The sequence below is a fragment of the Gracilinanus agilis genome, chromosome 2 (genome assembly GCF_016433145.1).
Source record: "Gracilinanus agilis isolate LMUSP501 chromosome 2, AgileGrace, whole genome shotgun sequence".
Classification (NCBI taxonomy): domain Eukaryota; kingdom Metazoa; phylum Chordata; class Mammalia; order Didelphimorphia; family Didelphidae; genus Gracilinanus; species Gracilinanus agilis.
The window spans coordinates 240179865-240195048 of NC_058131.1; the positions used below are offsets into that span (position 1 = coordinate 240179865).

The 15184-nt window shown below is 37.3% G+C and overlaps 1 protein-coding gene across 1 annotated transcript in view; it reads left to right on the forward strand.

Moving 5' to 3' along the window:
• The first annotated feature begins 31 nt into the window (after window positions 1-31).
• LOC123233536 (CAP-Gly domain-containing linker protein 4-like) overlaps window positions 32-15184 on the forward strand; it is a 32741-nt gene continuing 17588 nt past the window's right edge. The window contains exons 1-5 of the mRNA XM_044659616.1: window positions 32-129; window positions 7418-7565; window positions 8347-8486; window positions 12976-13069; window positions 14434-14595. Coding sequence (XP_044515551.1) covers window positions 7433-7565; window positions 8347-8486; window positions 12976-13069; window positions 14434-14595 — 529 coding nt within the window. The 5' untranslated portion in view covers window positions 32-129; window positions 7418-7432. The remainder of the gene's footprint in view (window positions 130-7417; window positions 7566-8346; window positions 8487-12975; window positions 13070-14433; window positions 14596-15184) is intronic.

Below are 15184 nucleotides of genomic sequence, written 5' to 3' on the forward strand. Positions count from 1 at the left end.
GCTCGCAGCGGCGTCAGGTGGAGGCGACGCTGTTTGCTCTCCTCTGGCGCGGCCTGAGCCGCTCCCTGGGGCTCCCTTCCCCGCCCCAGACCTCAGCGTGGCTCCCCGAGAGGACCCGGAGGAGCACAGGTGGGGGCGGGGTGTGAGGGGAAGGGAATGAGGGTGGCTCGGGGCGCGTGGAGCGTGCGCGTGGCGTGGCAGGCGAGGGAGGGAGGGACCACTGGTGCTGGGGGCGCCCGATCTTCTGCACCGGGGTTGGGGTGTTGATGGCTATGGGGTATCGGAGCCTCAGTATCCGACCCACTTGGGGGCAAGGAGGGATGCACCTGCTGCGTGCTTTTCCAGTGACATCTTAGCTGGTAGAGAAGAGCTAGGGTTGGGGGTACTTCAGAGGCCTCCTAGTCTGCCCGCACGAAGAAACTGAGGCCAGGGCGACTTGCTCAGTGTCGAACAGGGGCAGAGACAGGCATTTGAACCCAGGTTTACTTGCTCCAGATTTAGTTGACTTTTAATTGCATAGCTCCTATAAGGTCAAGGGTATTTAAGAATAATTACATCCAGGTTTTGGGTTGTCAAACAGTTGTAGAATCACAGGTCTAGAGCTAGATGGGTCCTCAGAAGTTATCTAGTCCAACCTTGTCATTTCACAGAAGGAGATTAAGGGAACGGTCCCAGTTTACTCCGAGAATATGTGTCAGAGGAGGAATTTGAACCTAGATGCTCTGACTCCCGGTGTTAGTACTCTTTCCTCTGGAATTCGGTTCAGTAAATTAGTGAGCAGCACAGTCAATGTGATTTAGTGGATAAAGGGTTGACTTTGGAGTAAAGAAGACGACTTGAGTTCAAGGCCTGCCTCTGAAGATTAGTGGGGATAACTGTAGGCTTTGGAGGAGGGTGATATTTTACATTGATTTTCCACTCTGGACAAGTCTAGATGCATTCACAGGTATATGGACAAAGGAACATAAAGTAAAAATATCTGGGAGGTCCATTTCCTTCTGCTAGGTGCCTGGTTACTTACCTTTCCACCAACACTTCCTAGAAAGAAATGCATCCAGAATTTCTAAGCCTCTCTTTCCCTTTTTGTGTTTTTGGCATTAACATTTTGTTGGTTTGGAGAAGTCATCTGAATTTAGAAGGGAGAGATATTTGCTCTTGGGACTGGCTGCTAAGTAGTTGGTAACTTGTTCCTGTTTTCTTGGATTGGATTAAACCATTTATAATGTTAGTATTGTATTGATTAGGTATCAGTGGGTCTGCTCATCAGGGGAGATTTGTTTGTGTCTGTTTTGTGAAATTGGTTACTAGCATAATTCTGTCAGTAACAATTTATTATGCTTTAGGACCATACTAGGATTTTTTTTTTGAAGCAATCAACTTTGCCATGATATTAGTAAAAGAGGAATATCAATTTGTCTTAATTCCACCTCTACAACTTACAACTGACTTTATTTTTTCTTGCCATATTTTTTGGCTGTCCTGAATGAGGTTCTGAGAAATATAGACTTCCAAGTCCATTAAGGTATATACTGTTTACTTTTAGGATCAAAAGAACATAGACTTAGAACTGGATTGGTTATTACAGATCTTCTAGTCTAACTGTCTCATTTTGCAGATGAGGAAACTAAGGCTCTGAGAAGTTGTGGCTTCTCTATAGTCACACAGACATTTTTTGTGTGGTTTCTATGGAGTCTTTTAAAATTTTATTCAGCAAACATTTATTAAGCATTTACTATGTGCCAAGCACTGAGTTGGGCCTTGGAGATAAGGACACAAACTGAAGGGTCCGCTACCCTCAAGAGACTTCTATTCTACTGAAGGAAAACAGCCTATGCACAACAGTGTAGTAGAAATATATACAAAGTTGCCTCTGTGAAATCATTTACAATGAAATTTTGATTTGACAATTGACCATACTGGTTGTTGCAGGACATTTGTCTTTAAGGGAGGAGAGCAAAGCTATATAGCATAATGGGGAAAAAAAAGAAGCCCTCAGAAGGTGATTTGTTGAATTATTGTTTTGAAAGCTCAACCATGTCCCTTCCTATTTTTCAAGTGTAATTATGTGAATGCTTTTTTAAAATGCTTTGTTAAATTTGACATGTGTTAGTTATCTGTCCATGCTAGAAGATTGATTATTGAGATGTGATTACTGTTGCCTCTAGTACTATGAAAGTCTGCTTAATATTATTTTAGAAAAGACTAGATTGAGTTTAAGTTTTTTAGAATTTTAAAAAGTGTGACCTTAATGTGTTGCTTTTTATTGTTATAAATGGTAACTGATTCTGAAAAATCTATTGGCAGTCCTTAAATTATAACATTGATGTACTTTCTTCTCCCCGAGTGATCGTGCTCCATTGTGATTATTCTCTTGCTCCTATTCTTTCCTTGCTTATATATACACAAGTTTATATTTTACAACTTCAGATTGAGTTATACGTGGCCTTGTCATATACAGATGTTTTGTTTTCCTATCAGGAATGTGAGCTTCTTGTGGGCAGAGATTCACATTTATTTCTTTTGTACTTTTTCACAGTGACAAGTACAGGTCTGAGCACACAGAATAGACTCAATGATTGTTGTTTGAATAAATGAACAACCTTTGTTATCGGCAAATAGATTTTTGAATATGCACTGAAATAGCCATTTCGGTCGGACTTCTTTGAAATTTCTTGGGGATAATAAAGAATCATGATTGGGAAAGTATTTAATATACATTTTGAGTATAGGGGACTGATATATGCAGTTCTCTGTGAATGTGACTAGAATGTGCTGGCAGATGCAAGGTGCACTTCCTAAGTCTTTGGTGGGCCCCTGGCATCCCTAAACTATTTTAGTGAAACCTGTGTTTCATTTCTGGATTAGGATTCTTATTAAATGGGCACTGGCCAAGCTTCCTTGAGGCAGTCTCTCAGAGGAACAGGTATGATTGTGGTATTCAGGAGTGATGAAACAAGACTAGAATTCTTTCAGTATTTGCCAAATTGAAGCTTAGATGGTATGAATTTATGACGATATTCTGGCTTGCTAAGGGGTATCTGTCATATGCACAGTAACTTAGAACCAATAACACCTCACTTCAGCATATATGAGTTACTGTTATCTGTTTCACATGCAGTTGTTACTTGTATTGTCACCATTAACATCAGTGACATCCTCAAAACATAACCAAACTCATAACATCCTAAATCCTGTTGAAGTGCTAGGATCCCAATGGGGTAGCCCTGGCTTCCATTCTCCTTTCCCTCCCAGGAAATCTATAGCTCCAGTCTACTCTGTAGCCTTTCCTCAGAAAATAAGTGCCCATTGTAATGCTTTAACACCTAAAGGGACAATAATTGATTCTACAAAAGTGAAATATTAGGCAGGAAATGCTTGTGATTGATTAATTGCTTTGCTTCACTTTTCCTCCCCAAAAGTCCTTAAATAATATTGGGTTTCACATATAAAACCAACATCTAGTGAACCAAAGTGTATATAGGAAGATTCATTAATAAATAAATGCTATCGTTTATGTTATAATTTCTCATAATAAAATCAACCTATGCTTTAAATGACTAATTGCTAGTAAGAGATGGACTATTATTCCCTACAAATTCAATTTTTTTCTTTAAAGCTGAAAAAAACTTTTTTCTCCTGTAAAAATATATTTTTCTTCTGTAATCTCTAGAGGAAATTCTTGCTGCCATTATGTAAAAAGAAGTTCGACCAGAGAGAAAAAACGTTAGTCATATTCTACATACTATTTTTCTGAAGCTCCAGATTTATTCATCTCTTGAGTCTCCTTTCCTTTTTCCCAAAAGTAAAGGCCAGCAGGTTTCTGGAAGTTAGTGATGAATTGTAGTGTGGGAGAAAGGTGGTAATCACTGTAATCTCTGCTACCTGGAAAGATGTGGTTGGTTGATTGATGGGTGGCTTGAACTTGAGAATTCTGAACTGTGTAGGGCTCCACACTTGGACCAGCATCAATATGGTCAGCCCCGGTAATGAACTGACTGAAGTTGGAGATGTAGCAGACCAAAGTTCAAAAGAATATCTATAAAAAAAGGGAAAAATTGTTTTTGGAATATGATGTAGTGATTTGCACTTACCTACACATGTGAAAATTAACTTTTTCAAATGTATAATAAAGCCCCACATGAAGAACTTAATCCAGGAGGATCTAGAAAGTTGATTGTGTCCTGTTTTTCTGACCAGAAATCATGCCTGTTTTTTTCTCAATTCCTAGGAAATGGAAGAAATCACTTCTTAGACTCTAATAAAGCACTATATAGTTATAGGATCTCAGCGTTGAAAGAGACCTAAGTAGGCATCTATTCCTAATCTGAACCTTTCAGGTAGAAATCTCCTTTATAATGTCTTCAGAAAGCTATCCAGGTTCAGAGAACCACAGTCATGGGCAACTCCCTCAGAGAGCACTATTTGTTAGAAAGCTTTTCTTCACTTTGATCTTAAGTCTTTCCCTCTCCTGCTTCCTGTTATTTCTAAAGCTCTTTTCTAATGCCAATCAGAACAAATGTAAAGCTTCTGCCACATGATAGCCCTTAAAATATTTAAAGACAACTGAGTCTTTTGCTTTAGGAGTGGTTCTGTTTCTTCCCTAGCAATGCCTTCCCATCTCATCATCAGCCTTCTTCTGGACACCTTCCAGCTTATCAATATTTTTTCTCTCTTGTGATCTTACCATGGCCAAGTAGAATGGGACTATTTTGTCCTTCCCTCTAGATGTTACTTCCATGTAACCTACGGCTGCATTACTTTTTTTTTTACTTAATCCTATTATATATGTTAGAAATCTTTTAAATCTGTTTTCCAAATATATGAAATATGGGTCTGACTGTTTGGCTTTACATAATAATAATAGCTCATTGAGCTATAGAACTTTTAAGGTTTACAAAGTACATTTTTCACAACAACCCAGTGAGGTAAATAGGGCTTGAATTAATATTCCTATTTTACAGATGAGGAAACCAAGTCATTTAGAATTTCAGTGATTTGACCTTGTTCCATACAGCCAGGAAATGTTACTTGGCATTTGAGCCTAGACCTTTTGACCCCACATTCAATGGACACTAAAAAGTCATAGCCATATTAATGCTTTAACAACTAATTTCTTGTAAGGATCTGGTAACAGTTCTTGATTCTTGTTCCTTCCTCCGTTTATTAAAGAATGGAATGACCATTAAGGCAAAGCAGACAATTTTTGACTGTTCTTTTAGCAAAGAGAGCATTTGGGCAGATAGCAGGTGTTGATGAAGGCTTGAACCACTTACAGCATGCTTCTGGGCCAGGTTGGTGATCTGTTTCCTGAACCCATCCATTTTTTCCTCTTAAGAGATCTAGTGTCCTGCCTCAATATTCCCTTTGTTTCTTTATTGACCTCACCCAAATAATTTTTGTAAGCGTAGGTCCCCTTGTTTGTGGATTTATTCACATGAATATCTATCTCTTTCCCTCATCTATCTCTGTTGCATCTATCACACAGGATTGTAAGACTCAATTGAGTTAATGCTTTTTAAAGTTCTTTGCAAATATTAAAACACAATACAAAAGTTATGTTGTGCATCTGTACCACACTAATGGATTTCTTTTTAATTAAATATACTCCTTGCTGTATTCTATAAGTCAAATCCACCCAAAACTCAGTGATACTTGGGAGGTTAAACTTCCTTTGTTGCATTAAGACCTCTGGTTCCTTTTGTTTATTTCTCATATTTTTTGCATTTCATAGGTGGAATAAACATTAGGAGCTCTCTATCTACCTTATTCATTTTACAGACAGGAAACTGAGTCCCAAGATGACACAGCTAGTAAATATCAGAGATGAGATTTGAATCCAAGTCTTCTGACTTCAGCTAGTGCTCTAGTCACCAAAGCTATGAATTTTATTAAATCTCTCTTATTGTCTGATTACTCAACCTGTCCAATGATATTCTTTTTTTATTTTAAATCTTTACCTTCTGTCTGCAGAAGAGTGGTAAGGGGTAGGCAATGGGGGTTAAGTGACTTGCCCAGGGTCACACAGCTAGTAAGTGTCTGAGACCAGATTTGAACCTAGAACCTCCCATCTTTAGGCCTGGCTCTCAATCCACTGAGCTACCCAGCTGCCCCCCTCCAATGATATTCTTGCTGGACATAGGTGAGCAATTTTATCCCTCTCCTTCCCCTCCCCCTCAATCAAATAATTTAGGCAGATATATTTTTATCAACCTTATTTGATGCAAACCATCCCTTTCCAAAAGCCTGTCATTCCTGTAGCTTAAGCTCTAGGATGGAAATTCAAATTCTGTTCTCTATCATCACCTTCTTAAGTAGCTGTTTGCTTCCCAAGTTTTCCTTTCTCTTCTGAAGGCCAAAGCTTTAGTCAGCAGTGGTGATGAAGGTGCCACCTGTGCCTCTGAGGTCTTGGGTTTCTTGCCCAGGATGTCCTAATTCCTAGGTTCCTTGAGATGATATCATTTGTCCCAAGAGGACTGAGCAATGATCATTGTGTTCAATATATCTTGGGAAGCTCTTCTTCTATAGTACATGCTTCTTGAATTCAGTCTGCCGTGTCTCCCAGGAAGAATCCTCAACTGTCTTGGGAGGAGCCTGAGAGGCAGCCTGTCAAGTACTCCATCTCTTTATATTGGCTAGGTGCTACAGATGGAAGCTAGACCCAGAATTAAGTAGCTCAATAGGATAGAATGAACTTAGAGGTTATTATTTATATGCTTCCTGGGGGCAGTGAAAATATGCCTATGTTGTTTCAAAAGTTCCTGTTCTCCAATTCTTTCATGACCCAGAATCAGCTGAGATCCTACTTATTATCCACAAGAAATGATTACTATAAGACAGTATCAATAAATACTTGAAAGCAAAGTTTTATTATGTGACCATAATATTCCACAAAAAATTTTTTGGATGTTGAAACGGAATGGAAATTCATCACAGAAGAGATTCTTTGTATGGGAAAAACACAAGCCCATTGTGTTGCATGCAGTATGTGATGATAGATATCATGCCTGTCAGCATTCTGGATTAGTAGGCTTTAATAGATAACTTTTGCCAGTGTCTACTTTGTGCCTTAGTATGAGTTAAGAGAACATCAACCCCACCCTGTTAGATTAGTCTGGGATTTTGAAACAGGTTTCACCCATTATTGTGAAATGTACTGTGTGCCATCACTCACACCTTCTTGGGAAAAATTTCCTTTGTCACTGGCAAGAGGTCTTATTGGAAAAAACTTGCTACTTTGGATCAGCTTGCTCAAAGGACAGATTTCTTTCCTATGAGGAAAAAAAATAGTTCTGATTGAAAAAAACAAGATTCATCATCAAAAGAAAATGTTATTTAAAACATTAAAAAAAAGATTTGAAGTAAATATTTTAAGCTGCATGGGGGTAAAAATGTTTTTGTTTTTGTTTTTGCTTTAAAGGTGGCTTTCTAGAGGATGACCATAGAAGACCTTCCAGATCTTTCCTCAGAAGGAAGTTCTTTGATTGGAAGATACCCATTTTTATTTTCAAGTTCAGAAACCCCAGTTATCTTTTCTGTTTCTGCAGCACCAATGCCTTCAGACTGTGGTATGTTGTATAGCAGTCTTAACTTTCCTGCAAACCAGCAGATTGACTGTTTCATGTCTACTTTTATTTAGGCTTTTGCATGTTTATTCTGAAAACATTCAGAGTACCTTTCACAAATTCCAAAAGTTCTGTTTTTATTATGGCTGATTTTCAGTTCTGTATTCCTTTGCTGATTGCTCACATTTCACTTAAACAAATGTATATACACGTTGTGTGTGTGTGTGTGTGTGTGTGTGTGTGTGTGTGTAGTAATATTGGTAGACTTCCTGAATTTGCAGTTTAGAAAATGACACAAACTTTTAGAATTCTTCTGACATTACAGAGCTTTAGAGGTAGAAGATGACTTCACAAAATAGCAAAGGACAATGGAGAAGAAAATGAGGTATCTTTCCTGATATCTAGGTCTTCCATTGTGTATAAATTTTTTACGCTGGAATAATTTAAGTTACATGTGTCTTGAAAAAATAGAACTTGATTTCATTAGCAGTCTGTAGTTTGGAATCATAGCATTTTAGAATTGGAAGAAGTAATGTGATATATCTGGAAGATTAGATTCAGATTGAGAGATTTAGTATCCCATTTTTACTGTGCCCCAAACTAGCTTGGGCAAGTCCCTTAATCTCTAGGTCTTCCTTTTCTCATTTATGAAATTGGGATTGGACTAAATAAATTCTAATGAATGTTCCTGCCAGCTCTGAAATCTATGAACCGTACTGTCATGAGTATTAATGGATTTCTTTGTTGCTTATCTACTAAAATCATATTTTCTTATTTTAAATAGAGTTTTCTTTTTTTGATCCCAATGATGCATCATGTCAAGAAATCCTTTTTGATCCTAAAACATCAGTATCTGAATTATTTGCCATTTTAAGACAATGGGTTCCCCAAGTCCAACAGAACATTGACATTATTGGGAATGAGGTAAGGAACATATATTTATTATTATTTTTTAAAACCCTTAACTTCTGTGTATTGGCTCCTAGGTGGAAGAGTGGTAAGGGTGGGCAATGGGGGTCAAGTGACTTGCCCAGGATCACACAGCTGGGAAGTGTCTGAGGCAGGATTTGAACCTAGGACCTCCCGTTTCTAGACCAGACTCTTAATCCACTGAGCTACTCAGCTGCCCCCATACATTTATTCTTAAAATATAATATCCAAGTTTTGCAGTTTAAAAAATTTGTATTATCAGAATTAGGACTTTTTAATACATTGTATCCTATGTTAGGCCTCATAAGATGAGAGTTGAGAAATGGCAAGGTCATAATCAAATGAAATTATAAGCTCTTTTTAATCGGGGACAATGTTTTATCAATCCTTGTAACAGTGCTCTGAACATGTTTCATATATTAAAGATCCCCTTTTGACCATGATAATTTTATTTACACTTTATACTTATAAGTTCCTTTACAAAAGTCTTTTTTGCCTCATTATAGTGCTAAAATGAACCTGAATTCTTGAGCATCTAGCCAACTAGAAAGTTCAGGCAATTTCTTTTTTTTAAATACTTACCTTCCATATTAGAATGCATAGTAAGTATTGGTTCTAAGGCAGAAGAGCAGTAGGAGCTGGGCAGTTGGGGTCAAGTGACTTGCCAGTGGTCACACAGCTAGGGAGTATTTGAAATCAGATTTGAATTCAGGACCTCCCATCTCCAGACCTGGCTCTCTATCCATTGAGCCACCTAGTTGCCCCTCAGGCAATTTCTAGCAAACTAAAAAAGGCTTTGTATGGTTTTCATCACCGAGTTTCTCTTGAATATGAGGATTGGGCTGGTACAGAGAGGCACACTACAAGTAGACTGGTGATTTAATGATGAAATCTTTGTCCAAGTAAACCTGTGAAACAAAAGAAAATATAGATTGGCTCTTAGTGTTCTTCTTTGGTGTCAGTAGAAATAGCACTTAAAAATGAAATTGGGAAAAATTATTAGGCCAGACCAAGTATACACAGAAAAAATAGGTGTTGGAAGGAAACCAATCTTAAAAGCATCAAGAGAGCCATATTCAGGTTTCATTGTTCAAGAGGGAAAGATAATGAAGAAAAAAATTATTTATAGTTATTATTTTTAAAAGGTGATGAAGGCAACATTGGTAACTATCAGCCCCCCATACCTGATTTCTGATTTCTCCAAAATCTACAGGAATTGTCAAGGGTTTCATTGATAAAAATATGAGAAAAGGACAAGCAGATTTTTGAAAATGACTTTTCTGTAGCTGACACTATCTTCAGTCATGCAGTTGCTTGAAAGATGTAGGGAATACTGTTCTATTTATTGTTTGTTGATTAAAAAATGATTCTCTAGTGTTTTCCTTGGAGATGTCACTTATGTTAGATCCCACAAGCTTTCTTTTTCTATTTTTTTAAACCCTTCCCTTCTGTCTTAGAATCAGTACTGTGTTTTGGTTCCAAGGCAGAAGAATGGTAAAGGCTAGGCAATGGGGGTTAAGTGACTTGTCCAGGGTCACACAGCTGGGAAGTGTCTGAGGACAGATTTGAACCTAGAACCTCCTGTCTCTTAGGCCTGGCTCTCAATCCACTGAGCCACCCAGCTGCCCCCCCCCCCAAGCTTTCTTAATAGGTATACCCACAAGAGAGAGCTTTGTTCATTCATCCTCTATCAATATCAAATGAGGCATAAGATAGGGAGACATGCTTGCCAAAGCTTTCACCACTGTCAGAGGTTGCCTTATGAAGTTCTGAGATGGAAGAGGGATTCCTTATAGTTGGTGAGATCCATGAACACTTCCATATGCAGATGATGTTTCAAGCCCTAAAGTAATAAAAGACATCTTCAGCAAGATCCATGATAATCCAATAGAGATGGACATAATAGACCACAAAAGAAAAACCAAATAGATGAAGAGGCAGCATGTTAGAATCTGTGAAAACGTGACTGTTATAATTAGAGGAGTTGGATATGAATCCTGACTCAGCTGCTTTGTAGTTGTGTGACCATGAAGAAAGTCACTTCACCTTTCTTGCTGAGGCCCAATTGCCTCACCTGTGAAATTGGATTTCAGCTCTTAGCCTGTGCTTCTGTAAGAATTCCAGTTGTTCAGAAAATGAATGAAGTTGTATAGCTAGCCCATCAAATTAGTCTTGTCAGTATACCTTGAATAGGCATCACAAAAGAATGATAGATTTGGTCCAAAATTGATTATCGCAAAAGAGTAAGTTGGGCAACATTTAAGAAATCATTTGCATTTCCAGGCTTCTACCTGACAGAAAACAAAACAAAAATATCTTTATTCACCATTATTCCTATAGGAATGCTATTACTCAGAACCTTCAAAGAATTATGATTGTAGATGCTTTTTAAAAGGCATTGGAGGAGACATATGATAGGCATAAGTACACTTTAGAATATTATGGAGTCTCAGAGTGCATCACTGGTACCTTAATGATGGTAGAAGAAAGTGAGGAAGTTCTCTAGCACAGTGGGTAAGATCTCTTGTGGAGAACTTTTGGGAGAATGTAGAACAGTCATCTAGAACAGACAAGTATGGATAAATTAGACCCTGACCAATTAGAGGGAACTTCTGAAGTGATGTGATCACAGATCCATTTGAATATTCGAGTACGTACAAAGATAAGCACTGGATGACCAGTAGGACCACAAATGTAGGCAAATTTGGTTTGAGCACTTAATTGTTTTTCTTCACTAAGCCTTTCATTGGGGCAGATTAATTAGTATGTCATTTCCCAAATATTCATTAAAAAATTATTTATTAAAAATCAGCTGTCCAAGGTGCAAATTTCCCAAGGAAAAAGGGAAAGAGATGGTAAGAAGATAAGATTTAAATGGAATGGAATCTCTAATCCTAGATCTATAACTTATCTTCTCTCTGATTAGAAATATAAATTAAACACCCTAGAATAACTCCCTAAATTGAATTTAACAATATTTTTTCTTTTATTCCAGTATATTAGATTCTTTTGTTATTATCTTTAGATTTAACATGCTATCTCAGGAACCGACTTCATTATTTTTTCAGGCACATTTATGATGAAGATATAAGTACAGAAATATTCTCTAATGTAGAGATAATGTCCTCTGCGACACAGTGACTATTGCTAAGAATGGGAAGATTAGACAATGATATCTCATGATGAGCTCAAGTGTGCAGAGGAAACTGCGCTTTATGAAAATAGTTTATGAAAAACTAAATTTGAGGAGCATCATTTCAAGAAAGGATTCTGCATAACAAAGCTGTTTCTTTGTATGTCAGACTAAAAGTAATGGTGGTTTTGATTATTATATAGTGTAAAAGAATTGTATATAAAGAGTAGCCCTTGTGTCAGTTTGTAATTCTCCTACAACCTAAAATGTTTGTGTGTTCTACAGAGTTCATTATAGTGGGATTTATTCTGTTGTAGTTTTTCTCTTGACCACTGTGATTTTTAGTATGTCATCTGTTTTCTTTTAATATTCTTCTAAAGAGAGAGGCTTATGTCTGTCATTGGCTCAGACTGTGCCTTCTTTCTTTAGTTTTGATATTATCTGGTGAAAGTAGGACTACATAGATCTATTATTGTTTCAAAGAATTGTTAATAAACTCCAGGAGCTCCCTGTTTACCTCCAGGATCAAACATAAAATCATCTACTTGACTTTCAAACCCTTCCTAATAAAACAAACAAAAAACCCCTTCATAACTTGGCCCACTCCTCTCTTTCCTGGCTTCTTACACCTTACTCCCTTCCCCATATTCTACAGTCTAATGATACTGGGCTCCTTTCTGTTCCTCACACAAGACACCCCATCTCCTGATGGAATTTTCACTGCTGTCTCCCATCCTTAGAATTCTCTCTCCTTTGTTTCCTGGATTCCCTGGCTACTTTAGCTAAAATTTCGCTTTCTGCAAGAAGCCTTTCCCTATCCCCCTGGTGTCTTCCCTGGAGATTACCTCCAGCTTAGCCTTTGTATGACTTGTTTGTTCATAGCATATTGTCTCCCTTTCTAGTCTATGAGCTCCTTGAGGGGAGGGACTGTCTTTTGCCTTTCTTTGTATCTAGCACTTAATTAATACTTGTTGCTTGACTATTAAATGTCTGGCAGGTTGGGTAGAGTAACCCAGTTTTTTGTTAACATTACATCCATTGAAAACTGCTTACTCATTTTAGATGACAGTCAGAGAACATATTTGGAGGATTGTTTCTAGTTATCTGGTAATGTAAGTTTTATCTTCTTTTCTGGTGATGTGTAGCACAGTAAATATTGTTTCATGGGATCAGACTGAAAAGTTATTTAAGAGCAGGTCAATTCCACAAGACTATGTTAGTCAAATACTAAATTGAATATATGAGGCTGGCTACATTCTTGAGCAAGTCAATTTGGTTCCTCTAGTTTTATATTCATTTAAAAGCAGTACTTTAATAACACTAATTATATTCTCTTGTGATTGGTTATAGATTATCAAAAGAGGTTGTAATGTAAATGATAGAGATGGACTAACTGATATGACTCTTCTCCATTATACCTGCAAATCTGGAGCTACTGGTATCGGTGAGTAGGTGGCCGATCTCTTAACTAGTTCTTTTTTTTTAGGACTTTGGTGTAGAGTATCAAGTCAAACCACATATCCCTGGCCTTTACCGGCTATAAAATACATTTTCATATGATCTTAAAAGTGAAACTCAAACTTCCTCACACATTCTTTGTTGAAGGGATGTCAAGATATAAAACATAACTGATAATGGAGAAAAAAAGGATTCTGTGAATATTGGGAATTCCTGATGAAGTAAGACTAAGGTCAAGAGAATAAATTCAGCATATTCTGCACCACATCACATAATTTTGCTCTCAAGCTTTACGAACTCTAGTTGGCTTCCTTATTTGGTAAACATCTCCTCAGTCTCTCTCTGTACTTTCCTTGAAGCCTACAGGACAATTTGTTGAAATTCAGTAATCCAACTACCTTTTCTGCCCCAGGAAGGGGACAGCTTACTTAGCTTAATGTTTTGCATCACCCCAAGATGCTCTAGGAGTCAAATGGGTTTCAGAGAGCATTTTCTTAAGTAAGGTTTTCAGTTTGACTTCACTGTTTTACTTGAAATGAATTCCCAGAATGTCAAACAAATACATATTTTTATAAGTAAGAAATAGTGTTCCAAAACCAGTTATGAATTTTTGTATTATCTATGCCTTCATCTTGATTAGTTTGAATGATTGAGACCTGAAAGGGTAATGTATCACTCATAATTGTCCAAAGATTGTTGTCATGTCTCATCAGGGGGCTCTAATTAATGTATGTTTACCTTTTTTGGCTCATAGAAGGGAAGAAAAATTGAGAGTGTTTCTTTATGAAAAATATGCAGTTTTGAAGGTGTCACTTAGAAATGAACATGTTTTATTGTATGCCATTAAGATTCTGAAATTCTTCATTTCTTGATTTCATAGAGAATTCGGCTTTTCTTTTTTTTAAACTCTTACCTTCCGTCTTAGAATCAATACTTTGTATTGGTTCTAAGGTAGAAGAGTGTTAAGGGCTAGGCAATTGAGGTTAAATGATTTGCCCAGGGTCACCATAGCTAGGAAATGTCTGAGGTCAGATTTGAACCCAGGACTTCCTGTTTCTAGGCTTGGCCTAGAAACCACTGAGCCACCTAACTGTCCCCAACTTATAGTTTTGATAGTTTTTATTGCTCTAGTCATTGAAAATACATTCAGTAGGGCACAATGTATTTTAATAAATGATGTCTTATAGACACCAGGAATAGTTTATCTTGCTAGGATATTTTTGTGACAATATATGTAAATTGTGATAACTTACATTCAGATGCTTTTTCTCTTAAAATTATAGATCATCAGTAGAATATGCCATTTTTCTTATCTGGGGAAAGTAATTTGAAAAAAACTTTTTTTCTTAGGCGATGTTGAAACAGCTGTAAAATTTGCCTCTTACCTGATTGAATTGGGGGCGGATGTCAGTTTGAGAAGTCGCTGGACAAACATGAATGCTTTACATTATGCTGCTTACTTTGATGTCCCAGAACTTATAAATCTGATTTTGAAGGCATCAAAACCAAAAGGTAGGCAATGTCAGTGCATCATTAATTATTATTATTATTTTTTTAAATTTAAACCTTTATTAATATTCATTTTTAACCTGTTTACATGCTTCATGCCCCTACTTTCCCCTTCACCCCCCGCTATCGCCCCCCCCTCCCATGGCCAATGCACATTTCCACTGGTTGTAACATGTGTCCTTGTTCAGGGCCTATTTCCATATTGTTGATAGTTGCATTGGTGTGGTAGTTTCGAGTCTACATCCCTAATCATGTCTACCTCTTGCTGCTCTAATGTGTTTGAAATATATAGAAATGCTGATGATTTATGTGCATTTATTTTGTATCCTGCAACTTTGCTAAAGTTGTTGATTATTTCTACAAGCTTCTTAGTTGATTCTCTAGGATTTTTTAAGTAGACCATAATATCATCTGCAAAGAGTGATAGCTTAGTCTCCTCCTTGCCTATTTTGATACCTTCAATTTCCTTTTCTTCTCTAATTGCTACTGCTAGTGTTTCTAGTACTATGTTGAATAATAGAGGTGATAATGGGCGTCCTTGTTTTACTCCTGATCTTATTGGGAAGGCTTCTAATTTATCCCCATTGCATAT